Here is a 20,390-nt window from a genome sequence, read left to right as displayed (position 1 = left end):
GCCTGGAGGCAGGGGAAAGTGCCAGGGAAGAGTGAGGTGGTGTATCAGGAGCTGCCACCTCCACTGTGACAGCTGGAACAGCATGGGAACGTTTGTGGCCCTCCAGAACATAACTCCACCTTCCTTGCTTGTGCTTCAGCCCAAGAACCAGGTAGGTGGCGCATGCATCACCCTGTCAAGCAGGGGCATCACCATCATGCGGCAACGCTGGCATCCCACCTCGGTACCTTTCTCTTCATGTGAGCCTGGGGCAAATTAGCAAGAGAAGTTGCACAGCATTGGAAGGAGGAAGGCAGCCTTGGACAAGGCCTTGTAGGCATGGCGACCTTCCCCAGATCTGTCACCCATCCCTTGTGTGACCTTGAAAGGTCATTTGATTCTCCCAGCTCCAGCTCTGGGGTGATCGAGATACAGAGCATCTCACAGGGGCTGTACGGGGACAAACGTGCCCATGTCTGTATGAAATTCAAAGTCTCTGAACACCGGTATACAGTTGCCTAGGCAGAAGGTCAGTTCAATTCATACTACTTAGGGAGGCAGAATTAAATTACCTAGACTGACATTTGGCTAAGACATGGAGTTTAATATCCCTCTGCTCGTCGAAAATGCCAGGGGATATTTAATGGCCGCAAGGGATCCATTTTAGTGCTCTTTGGAGAGACAGGATGGGCGACAGGCCCCTCCATGCTGCAGGGTCTCAGCTGCCTTTCTGAACCACCAGCTTCATTTCAAGATGTGTCTAACAACAGCCAGGGGTGATGGATAGCTAAAGACTTGCAGTAAAGCGTGAGCGTGCAGAGCCTTTAGGAAAAGCCGCGCTCCGCAGCTCTTCTTGCACGCTGAGCCCTTCCTTGGACGTGGCAGCCAAAAACCAAGTGGGAAAGGCTGTGAGTCGCCTCCTGGCCAAGTCCCCTTCCCAGGAATGTCTGATGATGCTCCCTCGGCTCTGCACGATAATATTACGTCTGGTTTTGTAGCCACTTAACCAGTATTCAGCCTAATGCCTATCGTCCATTACTATTACTATTATTGCTTTTATTACGTTACTGCCTGCAGGCCCTGCTAAGGACAGGGCTCTTATGCTGGCTGATGTATGGCCAGACAGCCCCTGCCTCACCATGTGTGGGCTAAATGGAGGCAGACAAAGGCTGGGGAAGGAGGAGTGCTTATCCCTGTGTGTGGAGCAGGGACCCAGGAGGCTGTGGAAGATAAAGGACTCCTTCAAGGATACACAGAAACGGGGGAGCTGGATATGGCCTGTCTCCCCTTGCTCCTCAGCTGGTGCCTGCAGGACCCACCCTGATGTTTCCCATGGTGAGCACAGTGTAATGAGGTCTGTCCTAAGAGGTGTAGGTCTGTCCTTGCTGGACCAGCTGCCAGAAGTGCAGTTCCCTCTCTGGGTTTTGCATCCCCACCACCTTGGAGGGACGTGGCAGGAACAGCTTTGGCTTTGTGCTTTTGGAGGAGCTGGCACTGCTGCACTTTCTAGCCTGGGCAGGAGTCCCATGGATAGGGGGACACATGGGGAGGTAGCAGGGACGGCTGGTTTTCCCATTAACCCACAGTGTTGTTTGAAGGCTTGCCGCAGCTGAGAGCACAGCTGCCTTCGATGGCTGGGCTCTGCCATGCTCATTCAGAGCCAGGCAGGGACAGCCTCCAACCCCCAGGAGCAGGGCTGGGGGTCAGCCCCCTGCAAAACAGGCAGGTGACTCCCACCCCAGCATCAGGGCACCTTTTCTTATTTTTGCTTTCCTCCAGCACACCACAGTGGCATCTCTTACTGCTGCCCAAGGACATGTGCCCTGCCTGGCACAACCACATTGAAACATCCCTCTGCCATGGCTCCAGGCTGGTACGCCAAAAAGCAGGGCCAGGCTCCCTGTGTTACCCCAGGGAGTACCCTATCACATCCATCCCCAGCCCAGCACTTTCCTTCTGACTTGCTCACTGCAGAGCCACAGTTCACAGTCATCTGCATTCGTTCAGCTGAACAGACTTTTGTTTTGCAAACCAAGCTTGCCGAGCCAGCACTGGATTTATACTTTTCCGTATGCGTTTGGACTCCAAGACCCCGTCGATGGAAGCTGATGTCCAGCCTGAGCCCGGGGATTCAAAGCGAGCAGAGGAATTGCACGGCCATCTGGAGTAGCTCAGCACGGCACAGCCCCAGCAAGTCATCCCTCCTGCCGAGGATAAAGCTGTGAATGGAAAATTATATCCTGTCCTGCTGCAGAGAGGAGTCAATGAGAGCCGGGATGTGGCACTGTGCACCCGTGGTCAGGCCCATGGGTGCTTGCTCACCAGCCGCTCCCCAGGCTTCCAGGAGCATGCTCTGAGCTCTGGGTGCAGTGGGGATGGAGGAAGCCATCCAGCCCTCTTTGCACCCATCGTAGCAGAGGGGAGGCAATGGGAGGCAGGAAAAGCTGCCTCCTGGGGTGGTGCTAAGGATGACAGTGAAAGAGGACTTCAGCAGGGTGTATGCCAGGGTGCTGAGCAGGAGGGCTGGGGAAAGGGAGGTGGTGGTAGGCTAAGTCTTGCAGGGAACAAAGCCAGTACTGGGTCCCACCAAGGTGGCTGGGCTTCCTTTCAGTGGCCCTCCTCTGCCTCACCCATGGCTGAGAAAGTGGGTTTGAACACATCACAGGCTGGTTTCTCCTAAGAGGAGCAAGCGGTGGTGGTGCAGGGAGGGTGTCTTCCTGGGGATAGTTGCTGTGATGCCACCATGATCCTGGAGCAGAGATGGCACGTGACTCCACTCGCAGCAGGCTGGCCCCACACCAGTGCCTGGTCCTGTACAGCTTCAAGCAGAGGGAGAGATGCCTTCCATACACAGGGAAGGGATGCAGGCAGCAGGCGCACAGGCTAGCGAGGGAGCAGCTCACCACCACCACCACGTCTCGAGGGAATGCGAACCCCATGTGTAGATAATTACCTACTTGCAGCAGGTGAATCCCTGAGGTCAGCATAGAGAGAAGACGTCTGAGTGCAGGGCAGGAGCTCTGCCAGGTGGAGAGCGGCTCCCCACAGCCTCAGCATCCCTCTTCTGTGCTTTGGGGTGGAGTTTGATGCTGGCATCTTTGCAAGCTGCTGCTTGAGGCAGTCAAAGCCAGGGAACCATTACTCACTGCAGAGATTTTCAGGCCAGGAGGGATCCATTGGCCTGCACGTGGACTTTGGAGGGGGTTAAAGAGCCCTCCCAGTGCATTATTCCTCTTAGCGTGCACCAAGACCCCTCTTCCACCCCAGGCACAGCTGTGTACCCAGCTCCATATGCCCAGCTCCTTCCTGGCCATGAGAAAAGGAGAAGTGTGGGTGTACCCAAATCTCAGTCTTTTTGTAGCTTTGCTATTGCAAATTGGGAATTCTAGCTGCTGGGAGTTGAGCAAACCCTTGGCGAGGAGCAAGGCTTGCTCTGCAACAGGCAATGCCATTCATCACAGCCCGTCTGTGATTTGCTCCCAGCACTCTAAAAGTGACTGCACTTCAAAGCACCTTGCATCGCTCTCAGCCAATTAATATTCACGTTAAATACTAGTCAGGTAGTAAGAAAGTATTCCCGTGTCACAAAAGCAGAGCAGGGCTGAGAGAGAGATACCTGGGGTGGAAGGTGACCACAGCAATCCTTCACCCTTGGCAAATATGATGTGCCGGTACTTTGAATCCCCAAAACCCCAGCCCTAAACCTGTGCCACATTACTGTCAGGTAAGCAGGTTTGAATATGGGTCAGACTCCCAGAAATCAGGAGGTGCAAGGAAAAGTCAGGGTTTGGGCTTGGTGGGCTTTTCACTGTGTCCCAAGTAGCCCTGGAGAGGAAGGATGCTCTCTGCCCTCACCAGGTTGTTTCTGTGTGTCTCCAGCCTAGCACCTCCTTGACAGTGGTTATTTTGAGCCAGGACAGCCATACCACTAACCTGCACAAGAGAAGGTGATTTGCATCCAATTAGTTTGGTAAAAGGGTGTTCTGCATGTTGGCTGCTCCCCTTGGAAAGCACGCGGCGCAAAGCCCAGCCAGCTGTGCTGAGGGGTATGAGGAAGGGTGCCATGGGCAAAGCTTTACCAGCCATGCTCTTCTCTCTTCCCTTCCAGTAAAGCCAGACCCTCCGGAGAGTGTGGTGGCCAAACCCGTGCCCAATAACCCTCGGAGGCTGGAGGTATCATGGCAAAACCCCTCATCCTGGCCCGACCCTGAGTCCTTCCCACTCAAGTTCTTCCTGCGGTATCGGCCCCTCATCCTGGACCAGTGGCAACACGTAAGCAGTGCTGGGCTGGCTGAGACGGGCGGGAGAGGGAGGAGCTGGTGTTCTGGAACAAGTTGCACTGGGAACAAGTGCTCAGGGACCATTTTCCTCTCCTTCTCTGCCTCTCCTCTGTTCTCTCTTCCTCTTCGTCTTTTAAGTCACATTCTGCCTACAAATGGCTCTGCACGCTCTCTCCACTCCGCATTTTCATCCATGGCCCCCTATCTACTTTCCATACATATGTTCTATATAAAACCTGCCAGCGAGATGTAAAAGGCATTTAAAATATAAATGTCACCACATTTAAATGTGCCTCTGCCACATTTAGATTTTGAACTGAAGATAAAATACCACTCACTGTAACTCAGAGCACAGTCACGGAGCAATTGCTGCGATCTTATCGTATTTCTTACTTTTATTTCTTGTTTCTTTAAAAAAAAAAAAAACAGTCAGTGAAATCCTTGGCAGCCCGGAGGACAGATTTCATTTGTTAGCTGCAGGGGGATAATGAACGGGCTTTTTTTTTTTCTTCTGTGTGCTGGTTGCATGCTCAGTTGTGAAGGAAAGCAATCTGATGCTCGAGGAGAGGTGCTGCTAATGCTGGCATGGCCCATCCAACATCCCCTCTGCGCCAAGCTGGGCCAATCAAAAACCAGTTAGGTGCCTTTCTTGATAAAGCATTTTGCTAAAGAAAAAAAAAAAAAAAAAAAAAGAAGACATATAGGATGCAGCACCCAGTCCCCAGAGAACTCACCTGTGTTGTGGAGCCAAGCAGTGTTTTCTGACAGCCAGCTCTTCCTGGAGGGAGAAACAGCTGAGATAGAAGATGAGAAGCTTTGCTCATGTCTCTGCAAGATGTCAGTGCCTCGGTGACTTTTCCTTCTTGCACTCATTAGATTTTTTTGCTGAGGCAACGCCACGGGTTGTGTTTCAGATTGAAGTGTTTGCTCATGGCTTTGAAAGTCAGAGAAAGGTTGGGAGAGGGTTTTCCTGCTTGTGTCTTTGCCCTTTGCTTCCCTTCTGGGAGCAGGAGAGCATCCACAGAGCATCCCAAGGGGTGAGAATGCAGAGGTGGAGTTTGGATACTAATTTGCTATGGATATTTTTTTTTTTTTTCACTTCGAGGAGAAATGCTGAAATTGTAAAAGCTGTGAAAAAAAGGTGAAATATCAAACACAACATCAGTGTTTTTCAAGGTGTGAAACTGTTGTGGGGAAAGCTGATGTTTTTACACTGCTAAAGCCTGATCCAGCCAAACACCCTGAAAATGCAGGGGCTGGCACCCAAAAATGATGAGAGAGCCAGTGCGCTGCCTCCTGCCTTGACACCCTCAGGGTGGCTGGTCCCTCCATCACTGGATATTAGGTATTATATTTGCAAGGCCAAGCCCTGCCAGTCCCCTCACCACAGAGCCTCTGCGGGTACAGTGTGGCCTCTCCCTGAGTGATCTCAGGCAGGCAGAAATGGTGGGAAATACATGGAGGTGTTGGTGACACCAGTGGCAGGGCCACCCTGACTGGAAAAGGCAGTTCTAGGGCAGTAAAAACTTGATTTCTCCTATTTAAAGATACCCTGAGGTATGGAGAGAGCTCAAGGTACCAGCCCTCAGAGTGGGTACAAGGAAGGCTGGGAAGGGCTCATGTCCCTGTGTTCTGGGAGGGCACAGCACTCCTGGGTACCTCTTTTAATCAATATCCCCTTGCAAGAGGCATGTACCCTGTCACTGGCTGATGGAGAAGTGCATCTGGGGAGCAATTTGCTTGGTGAGCAAGTGGAAGCATTCAGCGAGTAAGGTATCAGCCTTGTTTTCTGACTCTGCCCCGCCAGCTGGGTAATGAAAAATCTGATTTGTGGATGATTTGAGGAAAACTGCCACTATTCATCAGATGAATTATTTGCAAAGTCTAATTCAATCAGCTCCCAAACACCAGGGGATGGCAGTGCTGCAGCAGCTGGAGCTGCTCCGACCCCAGACCCCCTTGGTATGCTCAGCCTGCTTAGTTCAGTTGGGCTCAAATGCAGGGGTTTGCACCCAAAAATGAACTTCGCCAATGCCAGCATGCTGGGAGCATGCCCAATCCATACTGCGTTCTGCTTTGCTTGACCTGTTGCTTGTGGGCATCTTGGGGGGTGTCCCCATTCCCTCAAATCCAGCCAGGAAAGGGAAGGACATGGTGTGGTAGGGCCAAGTCTAGCTCAAACATCCAGCTTGTCCTACAGTGGTGGTGTTGGTCTCTCCTTGAAGGGGCAAATGCCCTGAGAAAGAATGCAGTGGTCATACATGCCATGCTTGCATGGGGATGTCTAAATTCTTGCCAAGGTGAAGGTCTCCCGCCACAAGCTGCCCCCGTCTTAGCTCTTGCTGTCCCCACTGGCTGCCAGCATGGAAAAGTAATTGCATACAACCTGCTTGCTGACAATGGGGCAGCTTGGGAGTCTGGCAGGAGAAGTCTCCGACAGCAGCTGGGAGGAGCTGGATAACATCATGCTCTGGCACATCCCTGTGTGCCCAAGGTTCCCACACTGATCCCCATCCCTGTCCTGGTGGCAACTCACCCATGCACCAGCTGTAGATTTTAAGCATCTCCTGCCACCCCTGTGGCAGCCCTGTGGGAAGCCCAACATCCCTGTGGGAGCAAACCCACACAGGAGCACAGGAGACTGCCCAGAGCCTGGAATGTCCATGCAGGCTGCGCTCGCACCTGGCATTTCTTGGCAGCATCTCCCCTTTCTTCCCTCCACCTCCCGTTATCTTTGCAGGGTCTGATTTATGCACAGCACCTCGGCAGGCAGGACCGAATGAGCACTAATAGGATCAGATGGATGTCGAGCTGTTGAATACCGTAGGGCCTGATTCAATCAGCATCTGCTTTCTCCCAGGCTTTTCCTTTCAGGATTTTAATAATGCCAGCCTTGGCACCAGAAGATGAAGCCATCCGTGGCAGGAGTAGTGGATCTTACTGAGACCGCCACTACACAAGCTAGCCATAAATGCAGTTCCCCTCCCAAGAGAGAGGCAGGCAATGCTTGGCCCAAGCACCCCCCCCGCTACATCTGGGGCTGACCCAGAGCTGGGGGTATGCCCTCATCCCCTTCCCAGTGCTTCGCAAAGGTGGGTTTGAGCAATAGTATGCCGTTTGCTCTCCCTTTCCCCTGCTCAGCAGTGCCTTTCTGCTCAGGCCACTAGGCAGCTCTCGTGTTGCAGTTTGCTGTGGGAATTATGATGATGTGCTCTTGGAATTATTATGGAGAGATGATGATGATGGGTTTCCACCTGAGTGTGCGGTAGGGCATATGCTAGATGCTTCTTGCACTATCCTGCCACCTCATAGCAGCTTCCTCAAACCTGGACACGGGCATTTCCCAGCTGATTGGGATGCAGACGTGACACGTCATGTCATATCGGGTGGCCACCGACTCCCCTCAGGCCTGCCAGAACTGAGCTCGCTCTGAATCTCAAGCAACTTTAAAGTCACGCTCCTCCCTTTCTGGAAGAGGTGCTGGTGGTTTCTCTGCTGCCAAAAGAAAGACGGGATATTTGTAGCCTAAACAGGTTTTTTATTCTCTTCTTTTGGCAGAATCTCTCCTTCTGTCTCCTAAATATAAAACATTAAATGTTTAGGGTATCCTTTATTTTTCTCCTGCTTTTAAGTTTGTAATTCAAGCCAGATTAGCGTGGTTTCCTCTTCTGTTTTATAGCCCCATCCTGGCCCCAGGCGAGCTCTCCTAATGCTCTCAGATGTTCCTCTAATGGCTTACCTAGGCTGGAACTGGATACCCTTTCCTAATGGATTGCTAATAGCCTGTTTCTGGTTTTACAGGCTCCTTCAGTTAACTCGCAACAGCAGCGATCACCATGCTCACACATGTGATCTCCCTGCAAGCACGTCTGCACGCTCACCCCTAGATGCAGGGGGGTGGCCAGGCGCCATCCCGAGCATCTTTGCAGAGCCCAGGGCACGTCTTGCACCCAATTTGCTCCCACTCTATAGCATTTGCTGGAGCAGGATCTCCCCTTTTCCCAGTTTTTGGGTAGAGCTTTGCATGTGCTCAGCACTGACCAGCTCGGTGCACGTCCTGGGAGCATGGCAAGGCTCAGAAGGTATTTCTTAAGCAGCATCAGAGCTGGTGGCCAGACCAAGGGAGGATTTCCTCCGGTAGGTTGCCAGCAATTTGCAGATGCCATCACAAAGTCTAATTGAACCCATTGGCGGCGCTGACAACATGAAATGTTAACGAACCGTGAGGCAGGCTGTGCCTCAAATCTTGAGATTTGCAGTAAAAGGTCATGAGATATTTAAAGCTAATAATGTGGTTGGGTTCTCTCCTTCGTCTTCTGTTTTGGAAGCGTTAGAGCCATGCCTAAAAGCATTTGCAAAGGCTGGAAACATCCCTCTTCAGAAAAGCAAACAGAGGTGCTTCCATCATCCTGGGATTTTAGTAGCTGGGGCCACAGAGCCCCTGATGCAGGCATCTCTGCCAGCTCTGCTGCTGAGCAGCTCTGATCCAGGCAAGTGATGGGGATCTGGGGACAGGAACGGGCAATTTGTGGGTATTGCCAAGTATTTAGTGGTTGGGTTTGTTGGTGTGAGGAGGGCATGGTCCACTGGGCTGGTCACCATCACTCGTGTCAGGGGGTGGCTGCCAGGGTGGGCTCAGGCTCATCTCCCAAGGCCAAGCAACATTTTTCAGTCAGATAGGTGAATTTCGCAGGCAGTCTCTGGAAGTTCCTGCCTTGGTGCAGCAGCCTGAATTAGCCGAAGGGTGTGTGCTAGTGCGTATCCTGCCAGCAACAGGCAAGGGGGAGGGATGGAGCTGGGGAAGGCAATTAGTGCTACCGCAATCCGCAGCTGTGTCCCCACCGGTGTGACAGCAATGTCACTTTGCAGCAGGCATGCTTCTGGGCACCCATTTGCACCGTCCCTATGACTCTGCTGCTTTGCCTGCGCTCCCCCTCTTTGCAAGGCAACCTTGGCAGGGAGGTCACCCTGAGCAAGCCTGGTTACAGCTTCACGCCTGATAACTTTTATTGCAGCACTTCTCTCCCTTTTCCTCCTGGCTGCAAAGTCAGTGATTAAAAAAGAAGGAAAAGAAAAAAAATAAAAAGAAATTAATAGGTGGGAGCAAAATGTTGAGGTTGTAATTGTATCACTCGCAGCGTGGCATGGGACAGGGAGTGCTGGAGCAGAGGGTGCCTCAGAGGAGGATGGAGGTGGGAAATGCTCAGAAATCACCTTTTCTATCTCTCCCAGCTCCAGGAATGGGGCTGGGCTCTGGATCCTTGGCTGGCAGTATCTGGGTGCTCTCATCCCCCTTGGGAACAGCTAGAAATCAGACCTAAAAGCACTGAGCACCTGGCAGGATCAGGCCTCCAAAGGCAGCCGTAAAGGTGCAACTAAGCTGCAGGGCACTAATGCACACACCTGTGTGCATGTACTCACCTGCATGCTTGCACAGATACACGTAGGTAGGACGGCACCATCAAATTTAGTTTTTCCTGCCCACGTGCAGACCATGCCAGGCAAGTGCCCCTGCCCCGTGATGTCCACGCACAAGCTGCACCTATCTGCTTTCACTGCCAGCCTACTGCATCAGCATGGTAAATGCATCTGTGGGAGGCAGATGCCAGCACTAAACAGGGTTAGAGCTGGTGCTGAGCACCCCGAGCATCCCTGGTCCCGTCTTCCCCACAGCCACAAGCAAAAGCAAGCTCTGCCAGTTGTCACTTGGCAGGAGGGGACGGCGCATCCGGAGAAAAAGTCCCATTATTAATGATCTTACATGTTTGCTTTCAAAGATGGTCTTTATTTTAAGCCAGAAGGGAGCCATTCAGCCACATCTGGTGTGACACAACCCAGGCTGCAGAGGAGCCCTGTGATAACACATCCTCCCAGACCGGCAGCAGGGATGAGCTATGTGCAGCAGCAGCACAGCAGCTTTTGCTGGGGGGGTGTGACAGCAGAGACCACAGCTCAGACCCTGCTGGGTTTCTCCACTGCCCAGCTGGCAGAAAATAAGGATGGTGTCATTCACTTTCCCCAACCTTTTAGTTATTCCAGAGTCTGGGCAGAAAGTTTTGTCTGGGGTTAGCCCAACTGATTCCTGCGGCACTGCGGAAGGAGGAGGTATGTGGGGGCTCGTTTATTAGTAATGAATGTCAGACCTATTTACTCTCCAGACATGGCTTTGAAAGGGAAAAAGGAAAACATTTCTTTTCCATTTGGCGACGTCTTTTTGTGCGCTGCAGTGGCTGCTTGCAGCCATCCTCCTGCACTTCCCACCGGCATGGTGGCTTGCTTGGGGGTTATTCCTGCTTTTGGTTTAGCCTGTTCCCCAGGGCAGATGGGAGCCTGCCATGATCCCCCTGCAATCACTGGGACTGAAGGCACCTGAAACAGCAGCTACATGTGTAGCATGAGTCCCTGCAAAACTCATTTGCAGCCAGATGGCAGGATCTGGCCACAAGTGGGGAAAAGAGGCTGTGAAACTGAGCCCACTGGGTTGCCAACCCCCCATCCCCACATTGCTAGTTCACGGCAGTGGAGCATCCCCTTCCCACACTGGGAGCCGTGCTGGGGAGCAGGAAAGTGTCAAGAAATGGAAAGCAGAGCCACTGCCGCCACAGGGGAGCTGGCAAACACATTTTCATGTGGGATGCAGAGGAGGAGGCATCTGATCCCCCCTTCTCTCCCTCCACCTCCTTCCAACACACGCCAGCCCCCCGCCCAGCTGCCGGGGCAGGGAGGGTTGAGGTTTTCTTTCCCCCATCACCTTCCAAATGCCATCTGGGCTTCAGACCTGCCTGTGCATCACTTTGCTTGCAAGTAATTGCTACCTGGTCATGCTGGACCAGGAGCAGAGCTAGGGTGGGAACTGAGCACATTGACCTTTTTTACTGCTGGGGCACTCTAGCAGGGTGGGCTGGGGGCAGCAGGAGCAGGGAGAACCCAGAGTGAGGCATAGCTTTCTTAACTCCTGCTGTGCCGAGCACTTGCCACCAGTCTGTAGGCAGGGACTGGGACAAGGGTGCACGTAGATGTCCCCTGCTCCGTGCCTGGTGTGGATGGCTGCTGTGGATGTCCCCAGCCCTCTAGCACATGTGCAGAGAGGACCAGCGTAGACGGGGGGAAAGCTGAGTGCTGGGAAGTCCTCCCCTCCACCTGCCCTGGGTGTCTGTCCCCATACCATCCATGTGGCACTGACCCCTCGGCTTATCCTGGTGCTTGTGGCTGTGAGTGGGGCACTGGGTGTCCCTTGACAGCCCCGTTACCTTTCCAAGCAGGCTGATGGGATATGTGGCCATGGCAGGGAATGGGATCCCAGCCCACACTGTCGTCGGCAAGCTGTCAGCTGCATTACTGGGTTCAAGGGCTTTTTTTTCATATCTCTCTCTCTCTCTCTCTCTCTCTCTGCTAATAGCTCTGCATTGCACTGGCTACTGATCTCTCATTAATCTGGGTGGTGCTTCACAACCAGCTGGAGTGGCTTTTGGCAGGTGCACAAAAGCAGGCAATGACACACATAACCCCCTAGCCAAAAAAATTACCATGTGCAGCCTTCCTTCAACTTTTGCCTCTGTGTGGTGGGGACACGGATTAAGGAATTTCTCCTTCTGCCTTTGATGCTGCATGTCCATCCGTTCCCCACGACCTCCCCAGTGTCCCCCCAACCCCCCCAGCTCTCCATATCTATGTCCTGTTGGACCCAGTCCCCACGTGCTTTCCCATCTGCTGCTGCACTTCTGTGCTGAGCCATGGGCACCCGTCCAGGGACTTTCTCACCCACATGGCAAATACTGGATGTGTCCCCCAGCTGCCCACTCAGAAGTGCTGCATGCAGAGATCATGTGTGTGGGGCCAGATGAACGCTGTCATCTATGCCTTCACTTTTCATCTGCTGTCTAAAGAGAAGCTTAGGGCAGCATCCTCCCAGGTCCTACAGAGAAGGTCCTCCAGGTCTTCTAGCCTGGGTCCTGGGAGAATATCCCCCTCCAGGCAAGGCACAGCCTTGACCCTGTTGTGCCTTTGACCACCCATCTGCAAACACTCAGCTGCAGTCTGGCTGTGGCCTGGGAGAGGAGGGAATTGCTCTCAAGGGGAAGTGCTCAGCTGGGACAGCTCTTTGGGCTGGAGAAAATGCTCTGGATGGAGCAGCAGCCTGGCCAGGCCGGTGGGACCAGCCTGGCCAGGCCAGTGGGGCCAGCCTGCATGCAGCCTGCTTGCTGCAGGGCTCAAGAGAGCAGCCGGGGGGCTCAGAAGATGCTGAAAGACCTAGAGAGCACCACACACCAGCTAGATAACCCCAGCATCTTTCCAAGTCCTGTACCCATTCCCTACTTCCAAGGCACCCCTGGCCCAGCACATGCCAAGCTGGGAGTAACAGGCTTGCAGGGGGCTGGCAGCTCACCCAGTGAGGTTTCATTTAATTTCATTGTCATTAGGAATTAATTGAGTTTGATGACCTTGGCATTGCCATCCAAATTGGTGGATGCCACTGAAGAGCTCTGGGGTGATCCCATCCAGGCGGGTCCCCACTGTGTGGTGTGCATGGTCCTGCACGTGCATCCCACCCCACTGTGCCTGCAGGCAGTGCGCCTGTGAGCAGTAACTGGATCTGGTGGCAGGGACATGAATCCCAGGGTCTGGGTGTCAGGGACAGCCTCAGCGCACCGCAAGGCTGTGGGGAGGTGCTCTGCCAAGTGTGGCTCTTTGCATGGGCCAGGTGGTTCACAGCCTGGCAGGTCTCCTGTCCTGCCAACCCATCCTGGGATGCCTGGGCCATGAAGGTGTGTCCCTATGACAAGAGGGTGCAGAATTCTCCTCAGCTTTGCTGGGTGCAGCAGTGGGTGCCAAGAGCCCATCACCTCTGAGGACCTGATCCAGCTCGGGCTTTGATCCTTGGCTGAGAAAGGCTGGAGCTTGGTGAGGTTCGTGGGGTGTGTCTCAGCCAAGACCCCCAGCGGATTGGAGGATGCACAGCCATGTCCTGCAGGAGGGACTGGCATTCTCCTCATCTTCTTTTCCCCATCCTCCCTTCTGCCCAGACCTTACAGGATTTCAGTTTTCACCTGTCCCATAAGTGAAATGGTCCAAACCCCTTTTCCTGTAGGATGGGCTGTGCCCAGCCCCAGGATAGGAGCAGCTACCTCCCTGGTATAGACTCTGCTGGGGATCTGTGAGCTGCTAAACAGGACTGCTCTAAGCCTGACCCTGTTACCTGGACAGGAGGCAGCACCTGTGACCCAGGGCTTGCTCTCAGCCTTTTTGGCATGCTGGCAGCTCAAGGAGACCCTGCAAAGAGCCCCTGAGGTCACTGCCCCCCATGCCACACTCCCTCTGAGCAGGCTTTGACCTCAGATGCCCTTGGCAAGACCCCCAGATAGCTGCCCTCATGCCAGTGGGTCATAACCAATGGTGAGACCCCCAGTGCGGTGGGAAGGTGTCCCCTGGATGGTAGAGATGGACTCAGGGACCAGTTGTCCCAGTGCTTTTGCTTAATGGTAGTTTAGGGCTTAGGCATGTCTTGGCTTGGCACAAGCCCTGCAGTGAAGCCACAGGCATCAACCGTTTGCATCCCGCCAGCGCTGTGGGTGTCAGGCCCAAGCTGGTGGTGGGAGGAGAGGAGGGACACAGCCTCCCTCCATCCAGCTCCAAAATCTGCAGCAATGAGGCAGACACGTGCCTTTCTCTGCGCTGCTCACCTGCTGAGGTTTGGTAGCAGCTTTGCGCCTCACAGGAGGCCCTTTGCTCCCCGACGGCTGCTGGGGGGACCATCCGGGCCTGCCTCCAGATGTGCTCCAGATGCAGGGCTTCTGCGGGCTCAGGCTGGGCAGTGTGAGCAGCTGGGAACTCAGAGCCCAAGGGCCCTGCTGTGCCAAGCAGCCGGCTGGATGTGCTGCTGGGAGAGGGAATAGAGAAGGGAAGACTGTCACCCAGAGCAAGAAAGTAAAAGTGCCTCCCTCCCCGTCAGGGATCCCCCAGAGGGGCTGTAAAAGCCAGGGGGGCTGTGGTTTGTATGCCAAAGGGATTAAATCTGTGCTAGGCAGTTGCACATGCTGTACTGGGGGGACTGGGTAAAGGTTGGGACTTTCTCAGAGTGGGTTCCTACTTTTCAGGTAACCCTGCAAGCAGCAAGGTGATGAGATTAACCACGCTGCCTGCTGGCCAGGCTATCACACCTGTCCCTGGTGTGCACACCATCCCTGCGTGTGTAAAGCCACAGTGCCAGAGCAGCCTCATCCTGCAGGTGCATTGGCCCAGGTATCCCTGGGCGTCCCAATGGTGGAGCTTTTCTGACTTTGGGCTTTGGGATGTGATCAAGGACCAGGCAGAAGTCTGGCTCCATCTTACTCCTGTTGTTGAACTGAGATTCTAATAAAACTCAGCTGGTGGTGCTCCCTGGGGCAGTGGGATCTTATGGCTGACCTCCTGGGTGGCTGGGGAGATGTGGAGGTCCCCATGCAGGCTGCGCCATGAAATTCCCTCTACCCATGAAGTGTCACTTGTTCTGCTTAAGTATGAGCCCCTGGCTGGGCACCAGCACTCACAGGTGGGCTGTGTCAGACCCACACCATTCCTCAGTCCCCAGCATCTTTATTATCCAGATGTGTCTGGAAAGAAGGTGGTTTGTGTCAGCCAGAGCACAGGGGAAGGACAAAGGGTGCCCTATGTCCCCCCCATGCCATGCACAGGCATCAGAGAGGGGGAAAGAAGCTGGCAGTGTGTTGGTCCTTAGCCTCAGAGGCAGGTGGAGGGCAATCTCCCACACTGCCTCTGTGGGATGCTCCTGCTGTGGTCCCCTCCATACCCTAAGGACTCTGAGGCCAAGCCTGGTTCAGTCCCTGGAAGGTCATCTGGGTGTTGAGCCCCCCTCCTCTGTCAGACAGGCGTGGTTGCTCACTGGTGTCTGTGTGATGGGCGTGCATTTCTGCTGAACACCTGCATCCGCCTGTCCATTAGCCGAGCTCCCAGTGGATCAGTGATCCCCAGAAGGTTTGGACACAGCCTGGGGTTAAACCATTGCACCAGCAGCCGCGTCCCCAGGAGGATGGCAGGACATGCCATGGCCCAGGCAGCAGCGGCAATAGTACAGAGGGAATATTTCTAGGAAGGAAAGACAGCTGGACGTGGCTTGATAGCTGTCCAAGGGCCCAGCCAGAGGGATGCAAGCCAAGCCGGTGGGACACCCGTAGGACCAGGAGCAGGGTGGCTAGAGATGTGCTGGTGGGGGAAGCTTCTTCCCAAGCATTGGCAGTGATGTCCGGGAAGCGTGTGCACCCACCCCAGCCACTGCCCTGGATGTCTGCTCGCAGCCACGCTAACACGTCCGAGGCAAGCCCACCCGCATATCTGCTAGTTTCTGGTGACCTCTAGAGGAAGCTGCTCCACTCCAGCACTGTGAGTTTGGGAGCAGGACGGGGTCTCACCAGCCCTTCGGCTTAGTTGCAGCTAGAGCATTCTCCCCCTGCATCCCTGTCCTGGGCTCACGCCTCTGCCAAAAACCCCACAGCACTTCCCAAAGTGCTGGTAAAGTCTTGTCATGCCTTAGCTGAGCTAAACATGCTGATCATCTTATGCCTCCCATTGCTGGGGCTTCCTCTGACCACCCTCCTCTCACTGCCGCTGCCCTCAGGTTGAGCTTTCAGATGGGACATCACACACCATCACAGATGCCTACGCTGGCAAGGAGTACATCATCCAGGTGGCAGCCAAAGACAATGACATCGGCACGTGGAGTGACTGGAGCGTGGCTGTCCATGCCACCCCCTGGACAGAGGAGCCCAAGCACCTCACCACGGAGGCCCAGGTCACAGGTGAGAGCCCCCCTCCCAGTACAAACAGGCTGTGCCCATAGTAGGGGGAGCCCATGAGTCCTGTCTGAGGATCCCCCCGTCTGGCTCTATGCAGGTTTTGTCCCCAGGCAAGGAAATTCCCCCAGCACCCGGGGATGCTGCAGCCCTTCACCCTACACTTTGCCCCCCACCCATGGCCCTGGCAGCTGGCGCGACTGTGGCCTGAGGGGTGCTGACTCAGCTCACCTGGCTCCAGCATCCTCCTTGCAGGACGCCTGGGGTGTGACAAGGCTGAGATTTCGTGGTGGTGGTTGTTGTTGCTGTTATTATTATTATTCCTCGGAGCGCTGCCCCTTGCCAGCCTTCCTGGAGAGCTGCATCCCCTCCACACCTCTGACCCCACACAATGGCTCGGAGTGATGCCAATTTGAAATAAAAGCCACAGAGTTAACAAGCCTCTGTTTCTAGGAAAGAGCTGGGACTGTGTCCAAATGGGTGTTATCAGCCCTCCATTTCCCAGAAGGGCTGGAGCAGACCCTGCACCAGTTCCCCCGGCTGGCACCGGCAGTGAGGCGGGGGGAAGCACTGGCTGGTGTGCAGGCAGGCAGGCAGCGAGCGGGCTTCTAGTTGGGGCCACGTGTGTGAGGCGGCCAGGTGTGCATGTGGGGTGGGGGGTGCTCAGTGCCCCCACCCTCCAAACCCTACCTCATCTGTGCATGCAGACCCCAGCATGTGGGTGCAAGCCAGAACTGTGCACAAACCTCTGTGGGCCCTGGGGATGCTCTCTGCATGGGGATGCAGTATGTGCAAGCCCCACTGCTGGTGGGTGGTGGTACCTCCTACACAGAGACACGCTCCCTTGCAGAAACAGCACCCAGTAAAGCACCTGAGGATTCAGGCAGCAATGGGGATTTGCATCCCCTCATCCCCAGGAGGTAAATCCCCACAAGGAGTGCAGGCACACCTTGCAGGGGTGCTGGTGTCAGAATTTTGGGTTCACTTCTATATCCCCCTGCATCGTGCTAATGCAAAAACCACTTCCCATGGTGCCTACCAGCTCCCAGTGCAGGCACACACATGTCCCTCACACAGGTGTCCCTCACACACATGTCCCTGTGCATGCAGCTGGCTGCAGCCATGAAGTGCTGATGTGGGACAGCCTGGCTCTGGGGCTAAGCCTTGCTGTGACACCTCAGTGGAGTCTGAAATCAGATGCTGAGGCAGACACCTGTGGCCCCCAGCATCCACTAAAGATTGTCTGGCTGGGGGCACTCCGAGACCCTCTGCATGTGACCAGAGCTGCCCTAGCCTGACCGCCCATACAAGCCTTCCCTGCAATCCTGCAGCCCTCTGCAGACACAGACAACCCGTCTGATCCTGTATAGAGGAGGACAAGCCCTGCAAACCAGCCCCACAGTCTCAGCCATGTCTGGAATGTTCCCTGGGCAAGGGATGCTCTCTGCTGAGCACTTGTAGCCATGTCATCATGACTTCCTAGCCAAAATTCCCACAGAGCTAATGAACAGAGTAGCCTGACTGAGCAGGGTGGGATGGGGAGGGATGCCCAGTTCTGCCTGGTGGTGCGAGCCTCTCCAAGCACTGGGTCCTGTGTTAGAGCAAGGAAAGTCTCATGGATCATACCATCCCCTGGTTCACCATCCCATCCCCTCACCACAGCCCTAGTTTGGCATGGCACTGGGAGGGGCGATTTTGGGATGGGGCGATGCCATGTCCCCACTGGCCAGGGACTGGAGCTGCTCATACAGGATGCAACCCGGAGCACCAGGGCTCCCTTTGCCATCCACTTTCCCTCCCTGCAGAGACAACAAGCGCTAGCACCTCCTCTTTCATGCCGCCCCCCACCACCAAGATCTGCGACAAGGGGGCTGTGGTGGGCAGCGGGGCCGTGGCAGTGTGTTGGACAGCTGGACTGGTCGTGGCTGCCTATGGTGTCCTCTTTATTTAGTGAGTATGTCCCAAACTGGCAGTGTAAGAGATGGGATGTGGATGCCGGGAGGGTGGGGGCAGGGATATGGGGACCCCAGGGACTCCAGTGTGGTTGAGAAGGGGATGTTCCAACCAGGCTGTGGGTGAAGGGCACTGAGAAAAGAGCCATTTTGGGGTTTCTTGCAGTTTTTTGTACATGCATCAAATCTGGCTGCTTATCCAGATTGGATGTTCTGGTGGAGATCTCAAAAATGGCTTTTCAAACATTTTCTGCAAAGCCTGCAAAGGGGTCAGTCTTTGATGCCTCATTCTCAGCAGCCCTTCCCCCTCCCCACTGCTGGTATTTTAAAACCACATGGAAATCTAAGGCCTTTGCACAGTGACAGACTAAAAATTGTCCAAGCTCATACAATTCAAAGATGCATTTGGCTTAGAATGGAACTGGCAGCCTGGAGAGCCCAAAATGCCCTGCTTCTCTCCAGGCCAGGGCTGCTGTCTCATGTCCCCCCACGTCCTTTCACTGTACCCGCTCTGCCCAGTGACTGGGGGAGTAATCCTGGCAGCCACCACATGTGTAACTTTGGGGGATAAAGGACGTGCCACCCATTCTTCAGTGCCCAAGAAGCCATCGTGAGGCAACTCATGTGGGCAAAGAGTCCTGTTCTCCCCTCCAGCTGTGTCATCTCCACATGTGGTGTCAGCAGAGGCAAGGGGACAGGCAGTGGCACGCAGCCAGGGGTGGATGGGCAGGGTCCAGCCCTGGGAGGAGGAGGTGGAGGTGACGTGTTTAGGCACCTGGCTTCTAGGAAGGGGTGAATTTCCCTGTGGAAAAAGGCCAAATTCTGCTTGGTGTGTCCCCCTTGGTGGCTGGGCACAGCTGAGCCTGGAGCTGGAGCAGTGACCTATCTTCTCTGTGCTCGCAGATCCCCGTCTGTCCATCCATCGCAGCCCAGCGCAGACACCTTCCCACCGCCCACCACCACCACCACCTTCGCCTTGCCGCCCCCCCCTCCCGGGTTGAGTCTCTTATCTCTTCGATTTTGCACACGTTGAGGACGTATCACGCTTCTCGCCATCGCTTCGGAGGAGGACAGAGCTGCTGCCGTCCCCTGGGGAGCCTCGAAATTCTCTCCCAGCCCGGAGCAAGGAGACGCATTTGTCCCACCCATCCCCGCCCCTCTTTTCCCAGCAAGGCGAAGCGAGCCCGGACACTGTGCCACAGCTGAGGACCCCACTCATACAGCTAACCCCCCCATGCCAAAGACGTGCCCGCCGCCCCCGCTGCCCAGATGGGTGACAGAGAGAGTGACGGCGCACCGAGAAAAGGGGATATGAAAATGGGGGTGGTGGTGAGGGGAATGATGCTCCCAGCTGTACCCTCCTCTGGCAGAAGGGGGTTCCCCAAGGACCGGACTCGCTTCCCCAAGCTCTCGACCGTGCAGTGAATCTGGAGGGGTGCATGGGTGGGGGGTCTTGGTCCCCTCCAAGGGGACGATGGAGGGAAGAACTGGTGGCTTTCACAAGTGTGGTGGGGAGCAGGGAGCTAGCAGGGTTTTAATGAAAAAAAAAGGAAACACCGATACCCCCCCCCCTGCCCCTGCTGAGCACTTGGGAGAGCTGCCCCTCTGGCTGGCCCCCCCAGCAACCTGCAGGATTCTTCACTGCCCCCAAGCCCATCCCCACATCACCCCCAAACTTTTAACCATGTTGGATACAGGGAATTGCCCCCCCCCGTTGACGTCTTTGTCTCACTCTCCAACAAAAGCAGAATAGCTCTGCTGTTGCCTTTAAAGCTGAAGCCCTGCAGACCTGTCCCCTGCTGTTCCCCACTGTCCTCGGCTGTCCCCATGCCTGCTCTGCTCTCCTCCCCATCCTGCCCCAAGCCCTGTTTTGTAAAGACACCTCCTCTTGCCCCTGCCTGGACCCATGCGCAGTATTTAATACCGTACGTCCTAGTATACCCACTGTTGACATGCTGTATTTGAATTTTTTATAGATGTATATATATAAAAAAAAAAAGAATCAAAAAAACCGAAATAATAGAGGGGATAAAAAAAAGCTCACACAGACAAAATGCACACACACGCACACACACATGCACCAGGAGAGACCGTCTTCATTAAATGATCATTTCATGATGACTGGCAGCTCTGGGTGTTATTTCCCCTCTGACGGGTGTGGGTGAATTTGGCTGCCTGTTCTCATCCGTAGTGCTGGTTGTGATGGGGATATGGGGATGGCAGTGAGGGGGACACAGAGACCCTGGAGCCTGCCTTGGGGCCTGAGGTCATAGCATTGCCTCCCCTAGGGGATGGGGGACACAAAAACTGGCCTTTGGGACATCCTGAGAACGTGTGTGTGGGGGTGCCTACCCCTGGAGACCCCTGGTGATGTAAAGGAGATGGTTTTCACC

At 54.7% G+C, this 20,390-nt stretch overlaps 1 protein-coding gene across 2 annotated transcripts in view; it reads left to right on the top strand.

Moving 5' to 3' along the window:
* The window catches only part of CNTFR (ciliary neurotrophic factor receptor), a 210,133-nt gene extending 190,018 nt beyond the window's left edge, over nt 1–20,115 (top strand). For both annotated transcript variants that reach the window (XM_040580789.1, XM_040580788.1), the window contains exons 7-10: nt 4,088–4,251; nt 15,871–16,051; nt 17,851–17,995; nt 18,901–20,115. In XM_040580789.1, coding sequence (XP_040436723.1) covers nt 4,088–4,251; nt 15,871–16,051; nt 17,851–17,995; nt 18,901 — 491 coding nt within the window. In that variant the 3' untranslated portion in view covers nt 18,902–20,115. The remainder of the gene's footprint in view (nt 1–4,087; nt 4,252–15,870; nt 16,052–17,850; nt 17,996–18,900) is intronic.
* The last annotated feature ends 275 nt before the right edge of the window (nt 20,116–20,390 follow it).

This window comes from Falco naumanni, chromosome Z, assembly GCF_017639655.2.
Source record: "Falco naumanni isolate bFalNau1 chromosome Z, bFalNau1.pat, whole genome shotgun sequence".
Classification (NCBI taxonomy): Eukaryota; Metazoa; Chordata; class Aves; order Falconiformes; family Falconidae; genus Falco; species Falco naumanni.
This window is presented reverse-complemented; position numbering and strand designations above follow the sequence as displayed.